This window comes from Mesitornis unicolor, unplaced genomic scaffold (assembly GCF_000695765.1).
Source record: "Mesitornis unicolor isolate BGI_N332 unplaced genomic scaffold, ASM69576v1 scaffold13874, whole genome shotgun sequence".
In the NCBI taxonomy this organism is placed as follows: Eukaryota; Metazoa; Chordata; class Aves; order Mesitornithiformes; family Mesitornithidae; genus Mesitornis; species Mesitornis unicolor.
In genome coordinates, this window is record NW_010180893.1 from 38,815 (window position 1) to 53,313 (window position 14,499).

The 14,499-nt window shown below is 44.2% G+C and overlaps 1 protein-coding gene across 1 annotated transcript in view; it reads right to left on the reverse strand.

Moving 5' to 3' along the window:
- Window positions 1–9,729: 9,729 nt before the first annotated feature.
- Window positions 9,730–14,499, reverse strand: part of B3GALNT1 (beta-1,3-N-acetylgalactosaminyltransferase 1 (globoside blood group)) — a 10,456-nt gene continuing 5,686 nt past the window's right edge. Inside the window, 1 exon segment of the mRNA XM_010183238.1 lies at window positions 9,730–10,706. Coding sequence (XP_010181540.1) covers window positions 9,730–10,706 — 977 coding nt within the window.

Genomic DNA, 14,499 nt, shown 5'->3' on the forward strand with positions numbered 1-14,499 from the left:
ACCTGTCTCCTGTGACCTTGCTGCTCCTTAGAAAATAACTGTGATCTTCCGTTTCAGAATTTTCTTTACAAATCCCATGTAGACTTTGCATTCGGTTCCTTACTTCTCATTTCTAATCGTGAAAGGTTTGTTCCGATGTGCAGCGGGGTCAGGGCAGTGCTGCCACTTGACAGCAAGTGATAGGAACGATGCTGCTTTTCACTTGTAGGTCTGACTCCTCAGAATGATGCTCTCATGCTTCTCATCTCTTCTGTTTTAATCTGCAGTGATAAGGTTGTACAAGAAAAGGTTTGTCATTACTGGCCTGTTACTGATATGAAGGAGGAAGAGGAGCCAACTCTTAGCCTGCTATGACAAAACTGGCTCTCTCCATTTCTTTAACCTCCCCTTAAATAAATCCCCACCAAGCTTAGGTACAGTTACCAAATTAGCTGAAGCCACATGTTTGTTCAGTCTGTGCATTACTCCTGTGACGTTTCCTCTATGCCATATTGTATTCAAACCAGCTAATGGTAAACGCCACCAAAATACTCTGAGGCCTGACACCTGTATCAAAACCTAGCTCTGTTGTGATACAGGAATGTCTGTCAATCGCCGAGACTCACCCTTGTGTTTGTTTTTTGGCACGGACAAAGGCATGTAAAGAGAGTAATGCAAGACAAAATTAGTGTTGTTAGTGACTGTTTGAAAAACTAATCAAACCAGGACATTCCTTAGACCTACCAAGGTGAAAGTCGAGCCTATGGAAGACTTCCTTGTACCACTGCAGATTAACTTGTGGTGTTAATCAAGGGGAAGGCCACTTCAGAACCATTTTTTGGTATAACACATAAATGCCAGGCAGTGCCATTGCGCTGTAGAGATGAAAGCTTGTGTTAAATCTAGATAACAATGTGTTTAGATCTAACTTTCAGTATTTAATTGTATTTTGCAATCTGTGACTACTGTAAGTTTGAAGAGTGATGGTCTGAGTTTGCATCTGGTAACTTAGCTGGCTGCCTCACGATCGAGAAGCAGCAGTAACGGCACGAGAGGGCAGTGTGTGTTGGAGGAACGGAGCCAGGCCCTGAGCTGGGGATCAGTATTTTGGACTTGCTTGCCCATCTCATGTCTTGTAACAATCCTTGGGATTCCCTGCCTGCAAGATGTCGTCCTGGTCCGCTGAAGTCTCTTGTCTTCATGGCGACGGAGGTTGTCAGTATTTGGGTCCTGAGGTGGATCAGAGATACAGTGCATTAACTATCTGTGTCTGTCTCTTGGGTAAAGATGCCACGTTACTTAGTTACAAAGCTGCCTGTGTCTCATCACCCACCCACAGCCCTTCCCGGGCCAGTGGCTTGCTGGCCCCTAAGCTACTGGGATGTGCTGTGGTTGTGCTGAGCGGCTGTGACGCCTCTCAAGACAAAAATGAATGAGCACACATTCTGCTCTCTGCTGGAGAAGGAATTCCCATCTTCACCTTTTCATTTTTGTTCCTAGGTTACCTCTTCCCCCACAAACTTTCCTCCTTTAGTTTGTTTGGAGATAATCACAGCTCTTACTCGGATCTGTTGCTATTACCGATGCTGTTCAAATTGCGTACGCATCCTTCAGCAGCCTCTTCTCATCCCAGCTGCTGACTGAGGACCAGACAAGTGAAAAGCAGCAGTAGCAAAGTGTCCAGCATCCTCTGAAACCAGCAGGCTCCAAGCCTGCAGTGGTCCTTGCCCGGAGGATGGAAGGTTACAGACTTTTTAAATCTCTTGAACAGTGCTTTCAGTGAATTTTAAATGCAACTTTGTAGTTAAATTGAGCAGCTAACAGGAAATGTTAATAATTGTAGAGTGCTTCAGTCATTTTATTTTGAAGAGGTATTTGAGGTCAGAACGCTGTGAAATGAAAACCTTGTGTGATATTTTCATGGGAGTGCTTAATCATGTCCTCATAAAGCTACAGCAGCAGTATCGGAACTGTGCTGCAGGCAGAGCTCGTGGTGCGTGTAGCGCTTGCCTTTCCTTTCTCCTTCACAGCCGATGTTTCCGTTGTGCTGGCTTTTCTTTATAGGACACAGCCTGGATGTTTGTCAAAACAGCTGCCCAGGGAAAAGAAGAATTAGACCCAGCAGCCTACAGACTCTAAAGCAGAGGGACGCTTGTATAGCAGAGCCATCACTACTAATCCTTCACAGGCATCTGAGAAGAACCGTAACAGTGGTCAGCTCCAAAAACAAAATCACAGACTAAGGCCACTTGAGCGAAGAGCGCAGGGCTGCTGCTGAGGCTCCCGCAGCTCACGTTCTCAAGGCTGGTGGGCATTGCCCGGCCTTCTCCCGAGCTTGCTGGTTGCTCCAGCGCTCAGGAGAGACAGGAAAGTGAGATGGCAGAGTTGTGTGCATGCAGAGTCTGGAAGCAGCTGTGAGGAAGCAATGGGAGGGTGGCTCACCATGCTCAAAGGATTTAGGAAAACAGTGCAGTGCAGTCCAGAACTGTTGTGCAGACTTGTCTGGATGTTTATTTCAGGATTCCTTTACTCTGTCGGTCACAGGCCCACCCAGGCAGTCACCAAACCAGCCCTATTTCAACCTTCAGTGTCTGCAGTTGCACCAGTAGTTGTTTTAGCATCTTCAGTTTTCTCTGCAGCACTCCCCCCTTTCTTGTAGCTCTTTCCTGCCCAAAGACATTCACGCCAATGATCTCTGGCAAGGTTGTTGCATTTCATTCTTTTGCTGCTTTAGGTTTAAAGATGAAGGACTAATGGAGACAACAGGCTTTGTGCAGTCTTCCTCACACGTGCAGTGCCTACCTAAGCCTCCTGCTAGAAGTTCGTTCAGGAGTTTTAAATCCTGGTCTAGACATCTGTGACTTCCCAGCAATGCCGATCTGTGCCAAGTTTTGTGGTGTTACACACAGCTGTTGGATGACGAGATTAAGTAACGTACTTAGTGCTTATACAACCTAAACAGCCTAGGGTCCTCCACTGCCTTAATGATGTGTCCTACAGCTGGAAAGAGGTGCCAGGCAGCATAGCCAGAAACATCCCCAGAGGCTCGAGCAGTGTGGCCCAACACGCTACAGCGCCAGCGAGGCAGCACAGCACGGCCAGGACAGCAGCCTCGGTGCTGCCTTCCCATAAAAAGCATCAGAGCGCTCGCTCTTGCCCTGCGTGTTCATGGAAGGTTTTTTTAGCACCATTGGTGACACCTGGTCATCAAGGAAGAGCATCACACGGCAGAAGACTGCTAAGTTGCTGCCACAAAGCATCTTTCATAAGGTCCAATATGAACAAAATGTACCTTGTAAGTAGGCATCTGACCCAGTACTTAACAGAATTTGTGCTCTTCCCAGTGGCATCACAAGCTAACAGTTTAACTCACACAGTACATTTTAAAGATAGTACCATTTAGCTTTTCGTTCTGATTAGAGCCTTCCAGTCAGTTTATCATTCTGATTATGGACAAGTGGGGGGTCTTGTTCATTCCTGTAACGAAAGGGCTACAGCCTTCAGCCTCTGCAGCTCCTGGTGCAGTGATGGGGCTCCTGGTGCAGGCAGCAGCCTGGCTAGGTGGGAGCACAGCTCCCTCTAGTGGCTGGCGCGCCCTGAGCACGGCAACCAAGCAGCGTTCCTTGAAGAGTTCCTAGCTGCTCTTAGCCGGTATGAAAAAGTATCTGTGATTTTTGAAGACCCCTTGTCCCGAAGTTTGCTACGAGGTCCATGCAGACCCGTTCTCTCAAGCTGAATTCCACGGTGGTGGTGAACATGGGCAACCCGAGACACAGCTAAGAAATGCAGATACTGAGTTGCTAAAACTGTGCATGAGAATTTGGCACCCCACAACCCTCCCCTGCGTCCCCATGCCCCTGCATGGGTGTCTCCGCAACATCGGTGAAGGCATTTTAGATACGTGTTTGTGGGATCCAAGTGTGCAGCCGTGGAGGGTACAGAATCCATCGCCAGTCTCGGGGGAGGCAGGAGACGCGATTTTTGTGCCATAGAAACGCACAGCACTGCGTTTGTTGTGCCATCCAGCACTGGTGGTGTGGGTGTATTGGTCCAACGTTGTGAGGACTGCGCTGTAGTCCTAAAATCTCTAAAAGAAAAAACCCTAAGTTTGAAATGAATGAGCCTGTTTTATTGAATAGAGTGTCTGGATAAAGATAAATAAAGTAAACGCTATCTAACATCATGAAGTATTGTTTACTGCCTTGCGAATGCAAGGTCAGTACCAAAACTGCTCCTGCTGTTATCACAGTGTTATACAGGTTACACCAGGTAACATTTTAAAAAGTAGTGAAGTTTTTAGAATACTTAGTACTAAAGCATCAGCTTGAAGACGCAGTGATCGCTCCACAAACGTGAACACTGCATCTTGAAAACAAGTGAGTTTGTTGTTCAGCTGTCTCTCAGAATGTATTACATCCTTGCTTTAACTATTAATATACTGCTAAGGTATCTAATACTCACTATACACAGTGAAACATTTAGTAAGTGATTATACCAAGGAGAAAAACCCTCATCAGCTTTTCATTTTCTAAAGTAGGTTTTTAGGCCTCCATCCCAAAATCTGGCTGTACAAAGTTGCAAGGTTAAAATTTAGAAAGTTCTGCTGAAGTTTGGCAGCTGTATAGGCCAGGGCTGCTGCCCCTCAGAGTGGTCAAGGTATTTACAAACTGCCTACCCCTGAGGACTCATGTATAAAAAGATACACACTATTAAGTCAGTATCATTTATGTAGTGCTGGCTCTCGGGCCAAGGTAAGCAGCTGGTTTATGTACAGTTTTCTCTTGAGTAACAGATTTCCAGGTATCAGCTGTCTCTAGTTATGTACCATACTCTGATGCTCTGCTAAGCAAAACCTGTGCAGTCAAAGCAGTTGAAGCCCATCTGAAACCATAAATAAAGAGGCTCGCATCAAGAGCAATACTTGAGTAAAGTTTTGAAATCCACTTTTATGAGCAGGTCAGCTCAGTCTTAAAATCTCCAAATGACTTGAGCAATAGCAAAAGCAAGCACTTGTTCTGCATTTAAATGGTATTTCTATTCCTTTAAGCCTGTGATGACATCAGTAGGGACATGGATGCTCAGCAGTCTACTTCAGCCTGTATTCCACCAAGTCACTCAGTGAACATCAGCTGTAATGCTTTAGAAATTCAAATGCAGGGCGGTCAAACTCTGCTCTCCAGAATTCCTACGCTGCGTTCAGTGAGAACAACATAGTTGAATCCGTACTTTATCTGCACTTGCTTTCATCTTGGTAGTAACCAGAGTTCTTAGCCAGGTACCCGCTCAGCAGCCCCTGTGTAAATGCTGGTGCCACCAGCGCTGCCCCTGTCCAGGGAAGGCGGCTCCTGCGTCCCTGCGCTCCCTTGGCCTCAGCTGCTGCTGGTACCAGGGGACTCTCACACCAGAACTGCTGACGTCCATCTGAGATTTCTTAACATTTTCTCCTTGTGGCAAGAAAAACTTATGTTAAAAACATGATTCCTTTGGGAAAAGTGGAGCTACCTCCATTCTGTACTGAATCGCTGCCCTGCTCTTTGGGACGCCGTTCCTGTACACATAAGCTAGGTACAAAGCAGTGGTCAGCAATGCTGGGTTTACAAATTCAGTCGGTTTTTCTAAAGTTCAACCCCACCTCCCTTTAGCAAGGCAAAGCATTCGCATGTTAACAACAAAGGTAACAGGAGCAAGGTCTAGAAAAACAACTTTAAACCCCATACGGTGTGAATGTTACACTGAGTGACTGTAAAACCACTTCTATCCTTGTGTGTGGAAATTCTCTGTAAGAAACGATTGAGGCGGGATTATTATGGAGATGACCCGCACGTTTGTAACTCTGCGAGGGCAGATCAGAGCTTTATTAACAAACAGGCAGCACAACACACAAGATAACAAAACCACACTGTTTAAGCAATCCATCTTGGTTAACGACAGCTTCCACTGAGTACAGCTCCGCTGTATTAGCAGAGGTAAGAGCCAATTCAGGCTTGTTTGTAACATTTTTCCACTCAGAGCCAGAAGTTTTTAAGATCTTATCAGTATTGCAAGCTCAGGGAAGACCACACTTTACTCCTAGGTGGAAGACCAGTGCAGACAAAGCATCACTGAGAGGAGCACCTAGGACGTGGGGCTGAGCCCTGCCTCAGTCGGGATGGATGCGACACCCACACTCCAGCTCTCACAGTTAAGAACCTCATTCAGATTAACATGGCCTGGAAAACTGACATGCTGCACAGCAAATGCCAGGTGGCTACAGAGGTAAACAGCTCAGATACATCTCCAGAAAGCTCCCTTGTGGTAAACTACCTTTTCAAGTCCTTATTTTATAGGAGGAAAACTAAGTCCCAAAGTCCCGTAAGAGCAGGTGAGACAAGCTGTAGTGTACCACGGGTGGCATTTCCTCACGAGAGCTGCAGGTCGATCCTGCCTTGAGCTCAGCATCCTGTCCCTGCCCCATTTCAGAGACCAGACTTTCTGAGGTCCCGTGAAAGAATGCGGCTTCAGGACTTTTAGAACCCAAATATATTAATAGAGGGGGTGGGTTTGGGTTTGTTCTACAACTTTAGGTTTCTTCAAAATGTGGGCTCAAGTACCCATGAGAAAGGCCCACCACCAAGCCCAACCATCTGCTTAGCCACATGTTACCTTTGTTTTCTTTCCTCACATTCGGCCATGGTTTACAGCCCAACATACAATACACGGTCACTGCATCAAAACCTGACAAGCGTAATTTAACAGAGACCGCAGAAAGCTTTACATCTCTACCACCTCTGTCTTAGGCAAACCGTATTGAATAAATGACCGCTGTGGTACACACGGCTCAGACACAAATAATCAAAATTTGACACATTAGCAGAGCTCTGTCTCCCAAACCCTGCAGCACACCCGGCACACCCGCTAGGACACGTACGGGGAACTCTGTGTCCTGCTGTCTGGTTACCTTCACTTTCTAGTTTAAATCTGAAACGTGATGAAATTACATTATTTATTGCGCATCCAGGCACTGGTGAGTTACCTACAGTGAACTTGCGTTGAAATGCTTTGGTAGTAACTAGAAAATGTGAGACAAAACCTTAGGAAAATATTGCAAGCAGTCTGTGTCCTGTTCAGAGGGAACTGATCACGGAGAAAACGCCCCGGTCTTTGCAGCACGCAGTTTCATGGTTTACTGGAACCTGGTTGTTCTGGAATGCACCCAAGACATTTGAGCGTTTTGCCTTTTTCACTCTTCTGAAATAATGCACAAGCAACACGGGCTTGAAATTTTACCCTGTAAACCCCTTTTGCTGCCTGCCCCGCAGCAGTTTCCAGACACCTCTGACAAATGGATTGGTGTTATTTTTATGAGGCTTTTCAAGTCAGAAAGCCGCACGCTTCTACCACAACCACAAGTGCATGGACTTCTGATTTACTCTGCCTTTCTGAACCACTTGCCTGCACACGAGAAAGAATCTTAGGATTTGGGGAAAACCGTAGCCTGCGATTTAGGCTTTATTTCAGAAAAATACTGCAGGCAAATGCAATGAAATTGAGGCCCACCACGGACTTTAACGCTCACATTAGTTCACCGTCTTAAGCATTTTCTTTACCTCTTGCATGGCTGCTCACTAGAAATTTTCCTGATATTTGCTTTAAGCAGAAACATTAGCTTGGCGATGAATTTTTATGGTCTTTTAAGCAATAATAAGGTCAGACACAAACACAAACCAGATTTGGAAATGAAGGTTTTCTAAAAAAACAGGAGCAGGAATCATTTACAGTGTACATTTATTGCAGAACTGATGTCACCTTAGGTTACAATTTCAGGCATAAACAGATCACTGTGTATAAACCCACATTTGGGAAAGCAAAAGCCTTGTCATCTGGGATCGGTGTTGCCATTCTGGGACACAAACACAAAAATACCTTGCTCGGCGACAGCTGGGTTTGTGCCGCAGTCCGGCGCAGCCGTGGCTGTGCTACTCGTCCCTCGTGCTGAACAGCAGCACTGTCTGCCTCACCTGACCGTTTCTGAAGGCTGCAGGGCCTGTCATGATTACATTTTTTTAAAAAAGCAATACAAATGCTGTAGTATCAGTGCTCTTGTCATAAATAATTTATTTCTAAACATTTAACATGGCGGACGCATTAAAAAACTGAGGGTTTTTTGGGTGGGTTTTGGTTGGTTGGTTTTGGTTTTTGAAGATGTGTAAACAATCAAAGAACAAGTTAAACATTTCTCACAGAGCTTTCAGGACCTGACCACAGTACAGCAATCAAAAAACAGATCCTAAAACCACAGGAAGAGCTGGAGTTTTACCCCCATTTCTAGAAACACAACTGCACCCATCTCTCGTACGCAACACTGCATCTTCAGCTCTTTAGTTTAACAAAAAATACATCTATTTTTGAAAAACTTTGACCTTCTTAACATACATTCTTAGGAGCTGACATCTGAAATACTTGTCCAGAGAGTATTCTCCCCAAGACCTCATTTTCATAGCTAAAAAAACAACACGTCCTACAACTCCATCCTAAACCCACGCGCAGTTGTTTAAAACACAGCAAAATGCAAGAGTGACCATCATCGCGATGTAACAAACCCGGTGAAACCTCACACTTGGTACTAGAGGCTTCTGCACCTCTTCTAATTTGTCTCTAAGAGACTACCTGAAAGACAGCCAAATGTAAATACATCACAACATCCTAGCTGTAGTACAAACACGGTGGCAGTGCTCTGTCATTCCAGCTGTACAGGATGTAGCTATCGTATCCTCACGGTGTAGTGGATGTGTCAATAATTATGTTAATGCAATGGCAAATTCTGTATCGTTGTCTATTAGAAGTGTAAACTACTGAAAACTTGGCCTTGCTGATATGAATAAAGTGATTAAAATACCTGTCTTTACAGATACAGTAGTTTGTCATCTTTTAAGATGAAGTTTATTTTTTTCACTTTAAAATTTGAAGGAAAAACTGTTTCGGAAACAGATACACCACCACAACATAAATGCATCTGGTTTAATGTTCCCTGGGTGGTTCCAGGCCTCTCGGGATGCACAAGGACACACACCCACGTGCGTTCATACCTGGGTTTTCATTACCCCAACGTATTAGAGGTGTCCGGTAACTGAAGTGCACATGGACTCTACTGCATCCACCCTCTGGCAGTCTGTGAACATTGTCAAATACGCCAAAGCAATTCCGGTTTCTTACATGCACAGATATACCCAGACAGACACACAAAGCGCAGCGCATTTTCAGAATTCCCCATGGGCTTCTGCAGATCCCACAAGATCCACAGGCTCGTAACACCCTCAGAAGGGTCACAGAGAGGGTACACTGAAAGGCAGAGCACAAATACTTGAGGGTGGCAAAGGATCACACAGCTGCAAAAACAATTTTAAAAACTCCAGGCAGGAATTTGGGAAGCATCTTCAAAGCTTGGCATGAGCATTATTCCTCAGTGACATTTCATACATCCCAGAGGATTCGTGTAGAAAGGCCATGGTTACAGCAGACCACGTGGAGAGATGTCAGAGGAAGGCAGGACAGCGTATCCCACAGTATCCTGCATGCACACATGGAAAAGTGCTCTGGGAATGCTTAATATTATTAGTTCGGAATACTTGAATGTCCCAGAGAAATGCTGCCCTGGCAGCACAGCCCTCCTCCAGCTGAGGTCACCTCTACAGCTACCTTTTTGGTTTGTCTTGCCCTGGACTTTAAATGGTCTTACACCAAATAGGTTTAAGTTGATACATTAATACAGAATCAAAGGCAAGTAACTGAAGAGTTTGACGACAAATCGTGCCAAAACTCAATTATCTCACTCGATGTAACACTATGTACTGCAATCAAGTGTCTATACTTACACATATCGAAATTAATTTTATTAATAAAGAATAGTTCTTTATCTTCTGGAATACTGATGTTCACTTTAAGTATGTCTAAGCAAATTCCAACATAAACATCCTCAAACTTAATAGGTTTGACATGACTCATCAGCTCATAAATCCTCTGAGCCAGTTTTCCATTCAATATGTAACCCATCCCACTGCAATATGGAGGGTACAACTTGAATGGATATTCATCGTAAGAGATGTATATTTTTTTGTAGAAGCCTCTGTAGGCAAAGCTGTCTGTGTAAGGATAACCGGTAAAAACGTGTTCTGAGGAATTCAGCCTCAGCAGAAATTTCACCAAGTTCGCGGTGTTGATGAAGACATCGTCGTCGGTCTTCATGAGGAATCGAGCATTCGAACAGAACTCGGCCACCCACCTGAACGCCATGATCGTTTTCAAGGTGAGATTGTCGTAAGTGTCCATAAAGTCTTGGCGAATTATGTCACCATAGAGGATGCTTTCGTCCTCTACCGACAGTGCCGCAGCATTGTCTTCTCTTGGAGTGTCCTGACCGAGCAAGAACAGAGTTAGAACTCGCTGGCCCCACCAGAAGTTCTGCGAGCCCCACGTCACCCTGATGGCCTGCCTGGACCGCACGTCCTTTGGACGGGAAGACACCACGATGACCAGAAACGGGTTTATGTCTTCGCATTTCAAGCGCTCCCGCAACGTGAAGAGGTAGTGCTGCTTGTAAATCGGCTCATATTCGTAGAAATACATAGAGTTTGCACGCTCAATCACAGCGTAGGAAGAAAAAGTTACATACCACATTGTTATGACAGAAAATATAAGAAGAAACAAAAAAATCCATTTTAATTTTCTCATATACATGACACTAACTGGAACTGGGCAGTAACTACTTTGCAGAAGTGCATCAGTGAACTTCAAAATCCGTACCACAAGTCCTGAAGCATGTCTTCTGCTGAAAGGGAAATTAAAAAGTAGTATTCAGAATGCTATTATTCAAATATTATCTTTATCTTGTCTGAAACGTCAGTTGAAAGCGTGCTAGAATATAACAAAAACAAAACCAAGACGCATTGGTGCAGCTGTTGTACACCACAGCCCAGCGCCCTGTGCACCACGAGTCACTGCTGCATCCCAGACACAAGCACGAGCAGAACACTGGGCTGCTACCGAGCACGGTACGGATGGAAACCCCACCGCTTCCACCTTGGAAATTTCCCCTACATAAACCTGATCTCTGCAAACGATCACACGCCAAGCACTGCGATCCCAGAGATCTCAGCAGAACGGCTTCGACTCAATTAAATCTCAAGGCAGGAACACCGTGCACAGAATCTAATGACTACAAAATGCCAGGCAAACTGATGTTCAAAGGCTTTAAAAATTTATAAGCTATTACAAAGAAAGGAAGTCCTACTACTTTTTATAATCTGGAGCAAATCAACCAAGAAAGCAGGTAAAAGTACAAACAAGTATTTCTGAATTGACTGTGTAGGTAACGGGGGGAGAAGGAGAAAATCGACTTCCCTGTCAGAGCTGCAGACGTGCAAACACAAACCTATCTTGACAGATAAAAGTTACACTGCCTGAAGACATGGCTACTCCCACCACACACAACATTATACAGCAGTCCTTTGTTTTCTAGTATGTGCTTATTAAATCAAGCGATTTAATAAAGGGCCATTGCAACCAACTTTGTCACAGCAGCTTCACAGGTGACACAATGGGAGCAGCGGGGAATCTGCTGCAGCAGACGAGCTTCAAATCTTCTTAAAGAAGTTTTGCAGACTCTCCAAATGTTTTCCACTTAAACAAACAAGGCACTGCAAAACCCTCCTGCTACTTCCAGCTATTGAAGTTACAAAGAAAGGATCCCATCTGCGTTATTTTCATGAAGTGTCTACAAAACCACGACAGGTTCACTCAGCTCCATCAGGACGCCACGCAAACCGAAAACAGCATCAGCACAAGAGATGGGGATGAACCAACGCCATCCTTGGGCTAGAGATACACAGCTCGGTCTGGAGTCCCATCTGCACAGGCAGGAACTGAGAAAGCCCCATGGAGTCCATGCTGAAGATATTACTGTGGTGACAGGACCAGATATTCAAATCATTACAGCTTTCCAAAACTAAATTTAAAAAACAATCTCAGGCCCGCACCCTCCACTTGGTAGTGCTTACCTTTATTTCTTCAAAACTACATATGCTGTGAACACATACTAGATATCTTTAAGCCAAAGTAATTACAGTGTCTTACTGTGGGGATTCCAATCCGTTTCTGATGTGTTCAGTAATAATATTTACCCTGCACTGTCAGGTATCCACAAAGACACGGTAGGGACAATGGAGGGTTTAATTTCACAGTGCAATTAACCACTCTTTATCTCTGAGATGATCGCCTCGGGGCATGTAGATTTTTTTACATGAATTTAAAAAGATAAATCCAAAAACCAACACAGCACACTAGGATTGAGGTGAATTTGATTTGCCAGAGCCCATCTGCCTTGTGTTCCTGTGTATGATTTGACTTTAAATTAATGGTCCTTTAAGGGAAGCATTTGGAGCCCATTTCACCGACGATGCGTAGCACATCACTTAGAATGTATTAAAGCAGCTTTATACAAATAGCTATTTAAGCAGAAGAATTTCAAACTGATCCCTTTCAAAGCTGCATTACTCCAAAAACATTGCGTGTCTAACGAGTCAAGCCTTCATTAAAGATACCTCACGGCACTGCAGATGAACAACTGAGTTTCATTAAGAACTTCCTGACGTGGCCGACGGGGCTTTCCTGGCTTAGAAAAACAGAACCTCAGAAGTTTCACATTGATTCACTTCTTTTTCTCCACAAAGATTAAACATACAATCCCATATAACAAGCAGTAGGATGAGAGGAAACGGCCTCAAGTTGCACCAGGGGAGGTTTAGATTGGGTATTTGCAAAAATCTCATCACTGAAAGGGCTGTCAAGCACTGGAAGGGGCTGCCCAGGGAAGTGCTGGAGTCACCATCCCTGAAGGGATTGAAAAGATGGGGAACTGAGGTGCTAAGAGACATGGTTTGGTAATGGACAGGTCATGGTTGGACTCAATGCTCTTAAAGGTCTTTTCCAACCAAATTATTCTGTAATTCTAACCAAACCTGAACAGAAGTTTGGCAAGTGCAGAGGAAAGGATCATCGGGACTGTTCAAACTGCATTTAGGGAAGGTGACTGCGAGAGCAAAGAACTCAGATGGTAGTCACTTCCCAGATTTATGGGTAGAAAAAATAATAATTGAAAGCTCAATTCTTCTCTTTTTATATATACTAACCTGACTTTTAGTGAACAATATGAAAAATAAACACTGGAAGAAAATAACCTAAGTTATAGATCAGTGCTTACTTGATTTTATAGAAATAACATTTCTCAGGGTTCGGTGAACAATTTAAAGTAAAATCATATAAAGTTTGATCAGTTCTTGACTACCTAATGAAGAAAGAAACAAAACCAAACCTGACTATAGGCATTTTGGTTCTGTATGGACAGAAAATCCTGATTACATGACATTTTGAACAACAGAATCAGAGACCAATGCCTGACCCACTACGTAATGAGAACTCTGGGAAAATAAATCAGTTCAGGTCCTTTAGCAACACTATGCAAAACACAACCTTAAATCGTACCCTCACGAAAAGCCGGCACCACAGGGCATCCAGGACAAGCACCGTAAAACACTGTTTTGTTGTGTGGCTCCCAAGAAGCGAGGAAGCTCAGTCCCCACAAACGCTGCTCTTCTCCTCCCTAAGGCCAGCACTTCTTGCCTTCCCGTCGTGGCGCGGCAGCACAGGACCTGGATCAGAAGCGATACCGGCTCAAGGACCACTCCTTTCAGGGAAACGTTTTCATTTTCTTCCCAGCTCACAGCTGGCTGGCACAACACAATACGATTACGCTGACAGATGAAAATTATCAACTTTGAAACAAATTTAAGGAAACCCACAGAGAACATGCTCTGCAGTAATTTTAGACACCTTTCTCACACTCTGCTATACTTAGGTAGTTATTGAGTTATTGAGCATTCTTGACAGGAAAAAGGTGGCAAATTCTCATCTTTATTAAAAGTCTTAACACCTACAATAACAACTGTATAGTCCACTTTAAAGATTAAAAAATAGCATCTTCGTAATGCTAGATGTATAGAAAAATTAATCCTTTTTTTAAGCTACTAGCAGAAGTCATTTGGAAATATATTACTGTTCCTGGCTTCTCTTCTTCCCATGGCTTACTACCAGTGAGAGGTATTTTGCAAGATCCTGGCCTATGATGATCTAGTATAGCAATGTTTTAAAAATTATTTTAAAACACCTTTAACAACCACTTGCTCTCACTTCAAATTGCCCAATCTTAATTTTTCACTCTAGGCAACTTTTCACTACACACAGATTAATTAAGAGGTAGCAGCCCAAAAGGTACAATTCATGAAGAGGAAATCCACCACCCCCTGCTGAAACCATACAAAAACTGGAAGCCATTTAACAGTTTTCTACTGAAAATATAACAGAAAAGTGGCTGACAGGAGAGCATTCTGTATCCCCACAAGAGGCATTCCCCCGCAGTTTCCACAGCTCTCCCCCACCCCCAGCAGACCGGTAACGCGGATCGCCCGGGGCCGGTAAAGCCGTTCTCTC